This window comes from Oryzias latipes, chromosome 5 (genome assembly GCF_053564925.1).
Source record: "Oryzias latipes strain Hd-rR chromosome 5, Olatipes_Hd-rR_3.1".
Taxonomy (NCBI): Eukaryota; Metazoa; Chordata; class Actinopteri; order Beloniformes; family Adrianichthyidae; genus Oryzias; species Oryzias latipes.
The window spans coordinates 31,617,763-31,632,462 of NC_136241.1; the positions used below are offsets into that span (position 1 = coordinate 31,617,763).

Below are 14,700 nucleotides of genomic sequence, written 5' to 3' on the forward strand. Positions count from 1 at the left end.
AAAATCACATTTCAGAACAACTCTAATCAACTTAGTCCAAAGGTTTTTCTCCAAAAACTGCTATTTGTGTCTAATCTTTATGATTAATAAAAAAATGTATATGAATTGTGATGTTACTTGGCAAAAAAAAGTCTGTATTATGAGAGAAAGGGCTGAAAGTAACGTATAATGTAAATAAAATAAAAAACTTACGTTCCATCCTCGTTGCTTCTGTAAAAAACCATGAAGGGGTCTGACTTGCCAAAAAAGTCCTTTTTGTCAAGCTTGTTGGCACAGAACTGCATAGTGGCACTGTCCTGCAGGTGTACAGAAAAAAGAAAGGATGAAGCAGCAGAAAAGAAATTCATCTGAAGATCTTTGTTACACTTTATTTTACATTATTGTATTTTTAAGGTCCTTTTTTTTAACTGATTAATAACTTTTAGGTTGCAGCAGGGAAACTACTAAATGTAGACACTAAAAGCTGCATGATTGAAAGACATTTTTCACTAAACTTATATCTGTTATTTTTAACACTAGCACTCGGTAGAGTAAGTGTGCGAAATCTGCTCTTCACAAATTTCTCATTTTTCATCTCAAACTGTTTTTGTAACAGTGCTGAAGCACTTTTTGGTGATGCTGCACATTTCTTTTATTTGTTTTGACCACACGTCATTCATGCACAGCACATCACTCTTTCCTGATGAAAAACCCTTCACAAAGGCCAGGAGGTTTGTTTTGGACAATAGTCTTGATGGAAAGACGTGATTGTCTCTCTGAGAGCAAACCAGGATGGTTTGGGGTCATTAGAGCCAATTTTATAATCTTTGATGCATCTTTTTGGAGAGCACTTGAAGAAACTTGCCAAGATCTTTCAATTGTTTTTACACTAGGGGCCCCATTATCCCATTAAACCATAACGCTTCCTGTTAACTTCCAACAATGACTCCACTGTGACAGTAAAATGCTTGACATTTAGAAAGGCCACAAAGTCACAAGATTAATGGGTTCACTTGAGGACTGAAAGGTTTGCCAGATGAAATCGGGAAAAAATACTCCACCAACTTGTTACCTCTTTTGTAATTCTACCCCCTCCTATTCTTTAATCATCCTCCAACTTCTTGACCCCCTTTTTTTCCCAATGTACCCTTATTACCCTATTTCTAAAATCTAGGTATGGTCCAAACAGGAATATAACTAATGTAAGTAAAATTTAGCCTCGAACGCAAAAGGGATATAAAAAAATATACACCTCATGTGTCCAAAGATTCATTCCCCTAACAGTAACAGACCACAAGAGGCCTTCACACATCTGTTTGCTCAGCTGCTGGACAAGTTGTGTATCTGCAGCAACCGGATGCAGATGGGGCTTGCGGGCGCACACTTTAACGTATGTGAGTTTGATGAATACATTAGGTTAACTTGGGTAAACATAAGAATTAAAGTTAAATAAACATTGTATTGAGTTGGATAAATATATATTTAACTTATAATATATCCATTTGAGTTGTATAAACACAAGAAAATTATGTTAGATCACCATATTAAATTAAGTTGGACAGACATAAGAAATTAGGTTTAATAAACTTAATTCAATTATGTGTTAGCAATTGAAGTGATTCATTTAAGTTGGATCAACTACTCTTTTTTTTTTCAAAGTTGTTCAGGTATTGTTTGAAGTTATGTGGAAAAAAAACAAAAGGTTACATGTTTAGTGAACACAACAAACACACATCCCTCACTGTGGTTCACCTTCAGCAAATTAGAATTGACCCGACCTGGTAGAAGCAGGGCTGTGACTATCGTATTGTTGTTCTTATCACACATACATAAAAAGGCAAATACAGTAGAGAATCAGGAGAAGAAACTGACAAAATTTGCCAAAAACAGATTATTTTATGATCGATTCTATACCTTTTTAACCAACATAATCCTGTTTGTGGTTTTTAACCAATACTGCAGTAACTCTGTCTTACATTTTACATCCCTAGGAACTTTGTCAACTCTTTTCGTCCTAAAAGAGATTTTTAAACCTTTTATCGGGAAATTATTCAAAAGATTAATTACTACCATGCACATTGAATGTTAATGAATAGACCCGCTGTTTTAAAAATATATCCATGGTGATTACATAACACTATATGTCAGAGCTTGATTTAAGAATATAAAACAGTTCAGTTTTATTTAAAAAAAAAAGAAGAATTAAACATTTTTACCATTATTTCTGACTCTTATGAAGGGCATTAATGTTAAAAGACAGTTTCAGTTTGAGGTGCGTGAATTAAACCCAGCGATATGTAAAATGGTTTAACTCTGCCTTGTGTAAAAGAACACCTTCCTTTATGTCTCAGCTCCATAAAGTACTGGCTCTCAGCCTGAAAACCACTCTGCCTTTATCTATAAACACGACCTAATGATCCAGCATCAGACTGTTAGTGCATTTCTGCAAAAGTGCATGGATCTGTGCAGGCATTTTAATTCTAACTGTTCAACTCCATCCATCCAGCAGCAAATGTTGCAACAGAAGTGGCAGCTGCTGCTTACCAAGTCTAATTTTAGCATGACTAATAATCTTCAAACTAACTCTTTCTGAAACATGTCACAGCATCTGGAAAGGCAGGGGCTCTCCGTGCATTTCAGCAACAAACACCGAAGATAAAACAGAGTTTGGGCTTTTCTTGCTTGCCTTCTTTTTAAAGGTTTTATGTGGAAAAAAAGGTTTGTAATGAGAAAACTTTTCAGAATGCATCAATAAAAAGAGAATGTGCAGTTAATGATTGAATTTTTCTTAAAATGACAGTTGATTTCTAGAAAATTTATATTTTTCCAAAACTTTCTACCATGGCTGTGAGGTTTTTGCACTGACTGAAAAGTAAACATCATTGTAAATGAAAAAAAAATGAACCATTCCCTCCATCTTTGATATTTCTGAAAACATCCACCAGGGGAATTACAATTGTGTGACTACACTGACCAGCCACTTCAGGGACAGCTTGCTAGAACCGCGTTGAACCACCTTTTGCCTTTAAAACTGCCTCAATCATTGGTGGCATGGACTCAACAAGGTTCTGGAAACATTCCTCAAAGAGTTTCACATGACAGCATCACGCAGTTGCTGCAGATTTGTCGGCTGCACATCCATGATGCCAATCTCCTGTTCTACCACATGGCAAAGGTGCTCAATCAGGTTGAGATTTAGTGGACTGTGGAGGCCATTTTAGTCCAGTGAACTGATTGTACTGTTCAAGAAACCAGTCTGAGATGATTCCAGCTTTATGACATGGCGCTTCATCCTGCTGGAAGTAGCCATCGGACGATGGCACACCGTAGTCAGAAGGGATGGACATGGTCAGCAACAATACCCAGGTAAGTTGTGGCATGCTCAGTTAGTACAAAGGGGTCCAAAGTGTGCAAAGAAAATATCCCCTACACCATTACACCACCACCACCAGCCTGAACCATTGATTCATGGCAGGATGGATCCATGCTTTCATGGTGATGATGCCAAATTCTGACCCTGCCATCTGAATTTAGCAGCAAAAGTGAAGAATCATCAGACCAGACAAGGTTTTTCCAATATTCTAATGTTCAGTTTTGGTGATTCTGTATAAATTATAGCCTCAGTTTCCTGTTCCACCTGGAGTGGTTTTTCCTTCCTATAGTCCATCTGTCTTAAGGTTGGACGTATGGTGCTTTCAGAGATGCTCTTCTGCAGACCTCGGTTGTAACCAGTGATTCTTTGAGTTACTGTTGTCTTTCTGGCATCAACCATGCATTTCCGCCCATAGAAATGCCGCTCACTGGATATTTTCGTTTTTTTGGACCATTTTCCGTAAACTCAAGAGATGGTTGTGGGTGAAAATCCCAGTAGATCATCAGCTCCTGAAATACTCAGACCAAGCCCGCCTGGCACCAACAACCATGCAACGTTCAAAGTCTCTTCAATCACGTTTCTTTCCCGTTCTGATGCGCGATTTGAACTGCAGCAGATCGTGTTAACCATGTTTACATGCCTGAATGCATGGAGTTGTTGCCATGGTGATTAGAAATTTGCATTAACGAGCTGGACATGTGTATCTAATAAAGTGGCCAGTAAGGATAAATTCCATTGCTTTCCCTCCTCACCCCACTGCACAAAAATCCTTATCATGAATTATTTCCATAAGATATTTATCATGAATCTGTGCATTTCTTGACTCTCCTAGCTGCTAAGGCATGCTGGGCTGGCTTAGTGCTGCTCTTTTGGCTCTTCCTGTGTGGTGTTGAGGTGCGGGCGGACTTATCTCTGGCATTTTAGCCCCACACACTAATCTGAAAGACAGCGGGTTCATTGCAGTACATTCAGAGGCTATTACTGTATAGCTTGTTCTTGCTGTCAGAGCCTGAGGCCTTCCAACGGCAGCGATTGCCCCACTAATGACACCTTAATAGCTTTATAATGTAGCAGCTTGTGCTCGTATTAGGCTTTTTGCCAGGCACCAAATTGCACTTCTGACATCCAAGAAAGTGTGTTTGAATGAGAGTGCTTTTACACACCTGTGCTGAGCTTCAGTTGAGTATTTTTATTCATTTGGCCTCAGTGTCCACTCTGTCTTTATCACAAGCAGCCATACAAGCATGCAGCACACACCGCTGAGCACATCTCATCCTCTCAACCCCAGCAGCAGGAGAGGAACTTTATCTATATTCATGACCCCACCCCGAGGACACGCGCACTCCACATGACCGGCTTTGACATCACCATACATCTCACACCTATCCCTCTCAGTGTGTGTGCACTCCTTTAAACCAAAGAAAGACCATGTCCAATCTGGTGGCATTTCGAGTCAAAGTAATGTGAGGATTAGTGACTTCTGGCAAATCTTTTCAGGTTATTTTAGTAAGTTTTTGTGTCCTTGTTGTGTTGAGGCTTTAGGATTTAGTTTCTCTCATTTTCCCAGTGGGGTTACATTTTTAACCGTTCAGTAAGAGTCATCTTCTCTTTTGTCCATTAAGTATTTGACTGCATGATTTTCACAGATCTTCTGTTTTGTTGCAGTCGGTCTCATCCCACTAGTCTAGAAATAAGGATACAACTATCCTAATACTAATAAAAATGGGCCAACTTGTACTAAGTTCCTCATTTTGTTCTGAAGTGAGTCATTTCTACTAATTTAACTAGTTTTCTGTCACTGTAATCAAACTGAACAACAAATGGGTCCATACAAGCGGACAAATATAAACTACATGTTTAGAAATGTAGAAAAAATACTTCAATTTAAAGTAATTGTATTAGTCAGTTCACTTTTTGAGCTTATTTTTCCCTTTCTGAAAGTTTATTTGGAACTCCTTATTCTAGATTTTCATATACAATACAGACCAAAAGTTTGGACACACCTTCTCATTCAAATGAATGGGAAAGTGTGTCTTCTTGCAGTGCAGAAGACACACTGTAAGAAATCTTACAGTGCAGACCAAAAGTTTGGTCTGCACTGTAAGATTTCTTGAAAAGCTTAATATGACTTGCTGCATAGACAGATCATTTTAATATTTTCTAGTGATTTTATTAAGATTAGTGAGTTTTTTTTTACTGTGCATCTTTTTGCAGTGCACATTTATATGTGTGTTTTGTTGTATTGTTCGACACAGGTGAAGTCTGCTCCACCTGAAGACGAGTGTGTGGGTCTACAGCAAGTGAACCCCTCAGTGCATACTGTTAAAACAAATTTAAAGAAGCATAAATCAACCAAAAGTTGGTCTTAAACAAAGATACAGAAAACATAGGAAGAAGTCAATCAAAAGTTCAGTCAATGGTGTTCTGGTCCATAAGAGTCCATTTCCCTCTTTTTTATTATTTGAAGGCAGCATCATCTGGGTGGTGTAGCCTGGGTGGGTTGGTTGGAGTACATCTTTAAAAAACAATACCCAAAACAAATAAAAGTTAATATTTTAGTCAATCTTTACATCCTAAACAAACCATTCAGTCTCAGACAACAACCGTCATTTTATAGCTCTATAACTCACAGACAACAAAAAACAAGAACCCCGCTATCAAAAATATATGTAAAAAATCCGTCTGATTGTATTTATTTGCATTAGACACAGAGATTCTGAAGAACAACAAACCATTAATTTTAGAAACATAAAACATTTGAAGTTCTGAACTTTTCACAGCACATGGTCATCATGTGAGATCATGTGAGATTGGTACAGTTGAGTTTTTAAACTGATGGACTAAGACTCAAAGGAGACCTGATAGCAGGAACTTAAATATGTGAATAAACAAATGAGACAAGAGAGAAGAGAAAGTGTGAAAAGGAAATGAGCTGAAAGACTTAAATAAACAGGAGGATTACATGAAGACAGCTGTGGATAATTAATGACTGACTCTGACAGGGGGGAAATGGAAAACCTGTAAATGCAAGATGACAAAAACCACTAAAACATCACTGAGGACAAATCAAACTAAATGCACTACTGTCTTCACGTTTTACTTTCCCCAGTAATCCGTCTTCTCTTTCATGCTTGCAGTCCTTGAAAGAAAAAGTAATGGAGGACCAAGATTTATGTGGCGTGTGTTTAAGTAACAATATTTTTGTAAGGGGTGTAGAGTTGATTTAAGAACTATTTCGGTGGGTTCTGCAGTTTGAGTCCAGAGGTTAAATTGGGCAGAGGATGTCTAGCGCACAGCCCCGGCATATGTGCTTTCCCTATATGGGTCGCTTAACTTTGCAAATCTCCACTTATTGATTTATTCAACACTTTGAGGCTTTAAGACATGCAAACCCACATTTTTCTGAGACTGCATTAAAGTATAATGCACTGACCTGCTTCCTTTCCAGTAAGTTTCATTGCATATTAAAGAAAAAAAGGATTCACACCTACTGTCATTCAGTCACGTATGAAAGTAAAACGTGGGATGTAAGCTGTCGTTACAAATTCCTGATGTTGACAAAATACTGAGTTATCACAAAAATCTACAGTAAATACAAGATTTCGTGCAGATTTCTTTAACTCAAAGCCAACCCTACAGAGCTCAAGTAACTTTAACCATTACATTTAAATTACAGTAATCATCACGGAAATATCTCATAAATGCCACAGAAAAGCTGATGTTGCTCCTCAAACCCAACAAACCCAAACATCTAAATATTGAATGGATATCGGTTTAACACAGCGCTTATTAACAGCCTCCATTGGCTGGCTAGGAATTAAGTGGACTTTTGGTGACTTGCTGATCTAGCTTTTTGAGCGGGCAGAATCTGGAAGCTGAGCTGCTTTTAGTTACAACACACCAGAGCATCTCAGTGGGGCTGATGGGACATAAAAGCATTTATGGTGATGGAAGTGTTGGTGATATTAAAAATGCATCTGCTCCCTCCTCATTAACATTCTGCGCTACGCACACAAGCCCTCACAAACTCCGAGATAAACAGCCATTTGGTCGTTTGAGGAGAGTCAGGCTGTCAATTATTAAAGAGGCAGCAAAGTTAGATTGATTCACATTTGTCTCCCTCCGTTTTTACTCCCCAACCCACCCAAAGAAGAGATTTGTCAAATTAATTGAAACACCAATAGAGGGACAAGGAAAAAAAAAGAATTAACCAGTTTGCTGTGAATTTACAGATCAGAGAAAAGTAGAAAACAGAACTAAAAAAAGACTAAAAAGGAAAAGAAAAAAAATCGATCTAAGGCTAAATTAATTAAGCGAGTAGGAGATAAGGGTTGAAAGAGGGTGAATGTAAACGTAACGGTATAGAGAAGTATAACTAATCTGCTGATTCTGGTCTGATAAGGAGTGTCCAGTCTATACTGACTCTGGAACAGAGGATTAGATTTCCCACAGACACACTGCTTTGCTGATTAGCTTTTTTGCTTGACTTATCTCGGCAACAAACGACGGTCTGTGACTCGTGTTGACATGTTGGCTCACAGAACTCATGTTCTCTGCACCATTTCTAATTATAATGAAGCAAAATTAAGCAACCTCAGCCAGAGCTGCGAGAACATCCTCTAATCATTCCAGACACAGCCGCTCCTGCAGTTTTATTTATTTATTTAAGTCCTTTTCATATTTTCCGTCTCTCTCTTGTTCTCAAGCTCACCCTGGGAGAAAACCTGCTCTAGTTTGCGTTGTGCCAAGTGTGGTGAGTGCTGTCTTTCAGATGTATTGCACAGTGTGGAGGGAAATTTGGAGGCATCAAAGAGAACAACAAAGGCCTTGGTAGAAGGGGAAGGGAAGCAAGGAGACGAGAAGTCATTGTCTGAGGTTACGCAACTCTTTTGCTCAGGATGAGAAGGAAAAGTTTACAGCTTTTCTCGTATCATACAGATAAATGTGTAACTTGAGCAAGAATCCTGTCGCTCTAGTTTTGAAGTCACATGTCACTTTAGCACACAGCAAACACCTGCTGTTGTGAAAACTTCTGCACACAATCCGGCTTCTTTAGGCATGTTCCTGTGTTGGAACTTTGTTTGGAAGTCATAAAAAATACAAAGAGGATGCTCTTGGCAGGAACATAATGTGCATCTCAACATGGAGTCCTGACACAGTGGAAAGTAGTGCAACAGGAAGACTAAATATGTCTCCAAATTTAAGTACAGCACAGTACAAGAAGTCAAATAGTGTCAGGAATGGGGCTGGTTGTCCCAAAATGTAGAAGACCAGGCTTGTGCTTCATGTGGAACAATGATCTTCTAAAAATAAACTGAAGACAAGAAAAAATATAACATGACAAACATGTGAAACAAAAAAGGAACTAAAAAATTAAAACAGATGATCTGATGAACAAACAATCAAAAAGCTGGTCCACCATGTTTATGGGCCAAGGTCCGCTTTAATGTCAGACAATATTTTCACGGACCGGCCCAAGTGGGTCTTTGAGTTTTTAGCTGCAGTTTCCCTTAACTTTTAAGTGTAAAGTTTATCTTCAGCCTCTGCGAAACTTTATTTGTTCACAAGATTTCCTGTAGGAACCATGAAAATGTGATATAGATTTTCCCTTAACCCATACATTTTTAAAGTGGAAGCTGAAAAAAATCCAATACCAACTTCAGCCTTGTCTGACTTTTAAAGTGCGACAGATAAACACAATAAAAAAAAGGTTGTTTTCTAAAAATAATAAGAAACGTGAATCCACTGTTTGAGCATTTCTATTAGCAGGGTCCATGTAACATTAAACAGCCAGTTGATGAATATTCTGCAGTATTATTATGTTGCGTGGGAACAACTGTCACAGTAAATCCATATTTGGAGTAAAGACTCCTGGTTTTTGTCTGTTAAATGCAGATTTCTTTTGTTTTGAAGTTGAAGGATTTTCCTAGATTTTTTTTCAATGGCTTTTTTTCTGCCAATAGAAACTTTCCAAATATATTTTTTTATTTTGCTAGTTTGAATGTTTGAAGTTAGCGGTAGATGCAGCTGCTTTAAGAAAGGAGTGGATGTATTTATGTGTCCTGACCGAGCGACTTGACATGAGTGTTAGTCAGATGTGGTGGATTGTACCCAGTAGTTTTCCAAAATAAAACTTTCTTCAGAATCAGATTAGAAATGAAACAGAAAAAAAGTAGTTTGGGGACCACTGCCTTAAAGTCCCACTCCAATCATCTTTTGATCTATTTTTAAAGCATTCCCTGTGTTAATTTTATCAGTAGTCAGTAGTCAAAATATGTTGTTTTCTAGGACATTGTTTTTGCAGAGTGGCTGTGGTTCGAGTTGTGGGCGGGACCGTTGGTGCAGAGTAAGCCCGTCCCCTTCCAATGTTCCATCTGTTTACTGCACCCGGAAAGCTTACAGCCCCTCACAACCTCAACCTAACATTGTACCGGCAAGAAAAACTGGAGCTATCCAGCCGTACAGTTTTGAGTTACGTGCCAGCTCAGACGAGGAAAACCAAGAGGTACTTGGATCTATTTGCATTGGAATGGAGCCAAGCAGGGAGCTTCTGGCCTGCCGATTGGTTTTTACATCACTGCTTTTTTTTTTTTTTTTGTCTGCTCCTGAGCTGTGAATGCTTTCATTGCAATTCATTCCTTTGCTTTCATTTATCAAATTCTGTCTGCTGGGGAAGTCCATACTTTTAGGTGATTAAAAAATGATTACCAGGAAACTTAATTCGATTTTAAATCTTCCAATAAAAAAGACTAATAAATTACACAAAGTGTGGCAAGACGAAATTGCAATATTTTCCATATCAGTTGCATAATTACTCGCATTGCTTACTTATTTTGAGTGTCTGTGTGCTACGTATCAATTGCATTTTTGTAAAAAGTAAAATTGTTTTTTTCTTTAAAATAAAATTTTCCTATTTTGATTTGGGACTAATAAATCCGTAACAAGATATTGATGGAAGGAAGAGACATTTCTAAGTCTATTTTATTCTTTTCCCTTTGAATATTTACATTTTGCAGTTAAGATTACAGAGATTGAGACAGAAAAATGAGATATCTTTACATTTTGTGTGCACTTTAATGGAATTGAAAGATACTTTCTTTATTGAAACACTTTTTCTTGTTTTGTAGATATAAATTGAGAAAGTGATGCATGTAAATGGTTAGATTTATCATCAGTATAGTAAATATCGTGAGGATTATGACTGTTGTGCTTGCTAAATAAAAAATTGATGACAGGATAATCAAACCAAAAATACATGTGAAATGTAACCGAAAACTAAAATACATATTCATTCCGTTTTTTTTTAACCTTAAATATACTGACACTTGGAGTTCAATCACTCATGCTTCCTTCTCCTAATGTCATTAATGACGGGCATTAATACCAAAGAGCTCATTGATTTGCTGTCCACTTAAGACCACCATCCTGACATTGTGACTCCTCCCCCTTTGGATGTGATCATTAATAAGACCTTTTATGGGCCAGTTGATGGGCCAGTGTATTATTTGAAATTCAATACCAAACTTGAAATTTCCATCAGCCCAGAAGATAGCATAACTATGCGGAGGCTTGTAAAACTTTGTTTCTTTTTCCTCCCTAATGTGCCTACTCTCAACTCTTGCATAGATTTGTTACATGTGGAGGCAGAGCGGTAAGTTCAGAGTTAAAACAGTTTTTATTTTGACTTGGGCAAAACTTTCGGTGGGACTGCTTATCTGAAGAAGTTACAATAATCAGAATATCTGAGGTGTTATCTACGCACAAGTTTTAACAATACTTTTGAAAAGCATTTATTTAAAATCCATTATGTGCTTTAAATTGTAAAAAGGTTTCAACAATGAAACAGCAACTTAAATAGAAAAGGTAATTGCGTCTTTGCATTTTACATTTTAGCTTTTATAACATAAATGAAACTCGATTTAAAAAGATTTTATTCAAAAAAAAAAAAGTCAGATCCCGTGGTCTTATGGCGATGTCACACAGCCGCTACATCCATTTTGCGCCTATTGAACGAATGAAAATTGGTCATACGTGAACGTGGAAAAAGTGAGAAAAGTTGGGGTTGTTACGTGAAAGTTTCACGCTGTATCACGAAGGAAACACGTTAAAACCACGGAAGAAATACAAATAAACACGTAAATCAACATAGCACGAGAACCGTGCGTAATTGAAAAGCACAAAATGTAAGTGGCTGTACGACATGGCATTTATACCCTTTTTCTTGCCAAAAAACTCATTTACTTAGAAAATACTTTTGATATTTAAAGGGCCTATATCGTGAATAATTAACTTTTTGAGCTTTTAAATGCATCATAATGTTAATGAAAAACAACAACAAAGCAGTATTTGGATCTGTTCACGCATTTCTGAGTATTTCTCTAAAAACCTGCGCTCTCAGAGCCAGACCCCCTCACAATCCATGATAAAGGTCCTTTAAAAGAGATTAAACGTATGTAAGTTTTTACATAAAGAATTCGATGTGAAGTTGTAAATATGAAGCATTTTTTTAGCCTCTTAATCTCCACCTGACCTAAATCCAAAATAAACGTTTAAGAATAGAAAACAAGAATTTACTAGTACTTCATGTATTAAGAATTTGTGTCTTTTTTGTTGATTTTTGATGTATTATATTTTCTCTCAGTCATGTACTGTCACTCTGCCACTGCACGATTGCTCTAAGGTTTTAAATACATTTATTTCAGAGCTCCCTGTTTCTGCCACCAAGCCGGGTCACCGGCTCATTTTGGATGCTCCAACCTGACAAATGTGCTGTTTTAGGCTACAGCTTTTAGAAAGCTTTGACACCAAATGAAATCCTTCCATTTAAAATTTTATGAATGCAGAGTGTTGCATTTAAAGGACTGAAGCAGAAGAAAACCTCCAGCGCATCTTTTCTTAGAAAAAGATGAAGTTTAAGTACCAGTCTGGGTTTTTGGTCAGGGTCTGTGAATTTGTCCAGTCAAAAACCTGCTGGAGGTTAGGAATCACTGCAACATGTGATGACATCAATGAATAAACAAATGTTTGTTGTGTTAAAGAACAAAGAAAAAGTTCTGTTTTCTTATGGGGATAAATGGTGAAGGTCTGTTGATGGACTTTACCAACAGGCTCCATTTAGCTGAGTGACTAACAACAAAAATAGAATTGCTGGGATTGATTGGCTGCTATGGGACAGTTCAGGAGCCAGAGCAATTTTCTGCTAATCAGTAATTCTGAGGTTTGATTCAAAGTCATCAAATTCACACGAGTGTCTTTGGGTAAAGATTTCAATGCAGACGCCATCACATGTGTTTGTTACAACTGGTGTAAAAACAAACTGTATGTCTTCTTTGATTACAAAAAAAAATCTAATTTTAGCCAACAGATTAGTGATTTCTTTTAGATTGCTCTAAAAGTATCTGAATGACCTTTTTTCTGGTGATGAAAGTCAGAAAACATTGTCACAGTCTCTTTTACAACCAGATTTACAATAAAAAGGTTGTAAAAATATGAGAAAAAGTAGTGATAGTACTAGAATAAAATAGTAGAATTCAGAGTTAAAAGAACAATATTTTACAAGAATAAAGTTAAAATTTCATAAGTTATAGGTTGAGAATTTACAAGTATAGATTTACTGATGTATGAGGCAAAAGTCTGTTCACCAAGTGAAATACAAACAACTAAAAAATAACCCATGTCGTGTCTCAGTATGCTTTAAGAGACGTGTGCATTGTAAACGTTTAATTTATCATTGGTTTCACAAATAAGCAAATGTCCTTTTTTTAAAAGTTTTTTTACTTAAATAAAAGGACATTTTTAGAAAGAATTGGAGGAAACTGGGCCTCTTCAGAAGATTCTTGACCCACAAGGAGTGGATTTCCACGGGTGTGCCGTTTACAACGTCTGCAGTTTACTTGAAGAAGTCCAAATGCATTCTGGCACATAGATTCCTAAGAGGGCTGCATGGTGGGGCAGTGGTTAGCTCTGATCTCACAGCAAGAAGGCCCTGGTTCGAATCCTGGCTGGGACCCTTCTGGGTGGAGTTTTATGTTCTCCCCGTGCATGTGTGGGTTTTCTCCGGGCACTCCAGCTTCCCCCCACGGTCCAAAAAACATGCTTCACAGTTGAATTGGCTACTCTGAAGTGTCCCTAAGTGTGCACGTGTGAGTGCCTGTGTGCCCTGCAACAGACTGGGGTAACTGCCCAGGGTGTACCCCACCTTCGCCCAACAGGAGCCGAGACAGGCTCTGGCAACGCGGTGACCCCAAAAGGGATGAAGCAGGTGAAGAAAATGGATGGATGGATGGATGGATGGATGGATGGATGGATGGATGGATGGATGGATGAATGGATGGATGGATGGATGGATGGATGGATGGATGGATGGATGGATGGATGGATGGATGAATGGATGGATGGATGGATGAATGGATGGATGGATGGATGGATGGATGGATGGATGGATGGATGGATGGATGGATGGATGCCATCAGTCTTCTGGCATCATCATAAGGCTAAATTCATCAATGGGCGTACTTTATTTAAAATAAAAGGTTTATCCTCCCAAAATTGCAACTTTTTTTCTCTCTCATAGATTCACAAGTTTACTCTCATAAAATTTCAACTTTTTTCTTATAATTTTACAACTTTAAGGGGGGTCTAAGGGCAGGGATGTCCAGTTTAGCTTAGTCCGTTTGTCAGTTCAATTTAGTATTTTCCTGTTGAATTCTATGTATTCATGATCCTTGATTTTATGTTTAACTTTTATGTTTAACTTTTTCAATTACCTATACGAAGCGCATCGAGACAACTGTTGTTGTGAATTTGGGCGATATAAATAAAATTGAATTGAACTTATTCTCGTAAAATATTGACTTTTCTCTTTTATATTTTTCTGAGCTTTGGATTTTTTTTACTTTTTTTCATACTTTAACAATTTTATTCTCCTATATTAAACAGCCTGTCGTAATGCAGTGATGTCCTCAAAAAAAAAAAAAGTTTTTTGCTGACATTCTATCAACTTTTGAATGGAATAGTGCATGAAGAAGTCCTGTTATTGATCTTTGTTAAGTCAAGACGTTCAAGATGTTTTAACGCAATCAACACATCGGAGAGGAAAGAAATACTAATTCGGTTTGTTTTTAAATCTTTTTCTACATTTTTCTTCTCAACCAAAACCTTTCTCGCTGCCTCATCTCTTCTTGTTGTGACCTTCTTTAGTTCCTGATTTCATTTTGTCATTTTTCACGGCTCCCCATGTGCTCTTCTTTTTAATGTATGTCTGGGGTTTTTCTGCTGTGCTGCGTTCTGTTGTGCCACGTCCTCTCCTCTAATTTGCATGCTGGGAGCCGAGTGCGGCGCTGAAAGCT

The 14,700-nt window shown here is 37.6% G+C and overlaps 1 protein-coding gene across 2 annotated transcripts in view; it reads right to left on the reverse strand.

Moving 5' to 3' along the window:
* cpne5b (copine Vb) overlaps positions 1-14,700 on the reverse strand; it is a 172,174-nt gene that overhangs the window by 47,202 nt on the left and 110,272 nt on the right. For both annotated transcript variants that reach the window (XM_011475541.3, XM_020703540.2), the window contains one exon: positions 193-296. In XM_011475541.3, the coding sequence (XP_011473843.1) occupies positions 193-296 (104 nt within the window). The remainder of the gene's footprint in view (positions 1-192; positions 297-14,700) is intronic.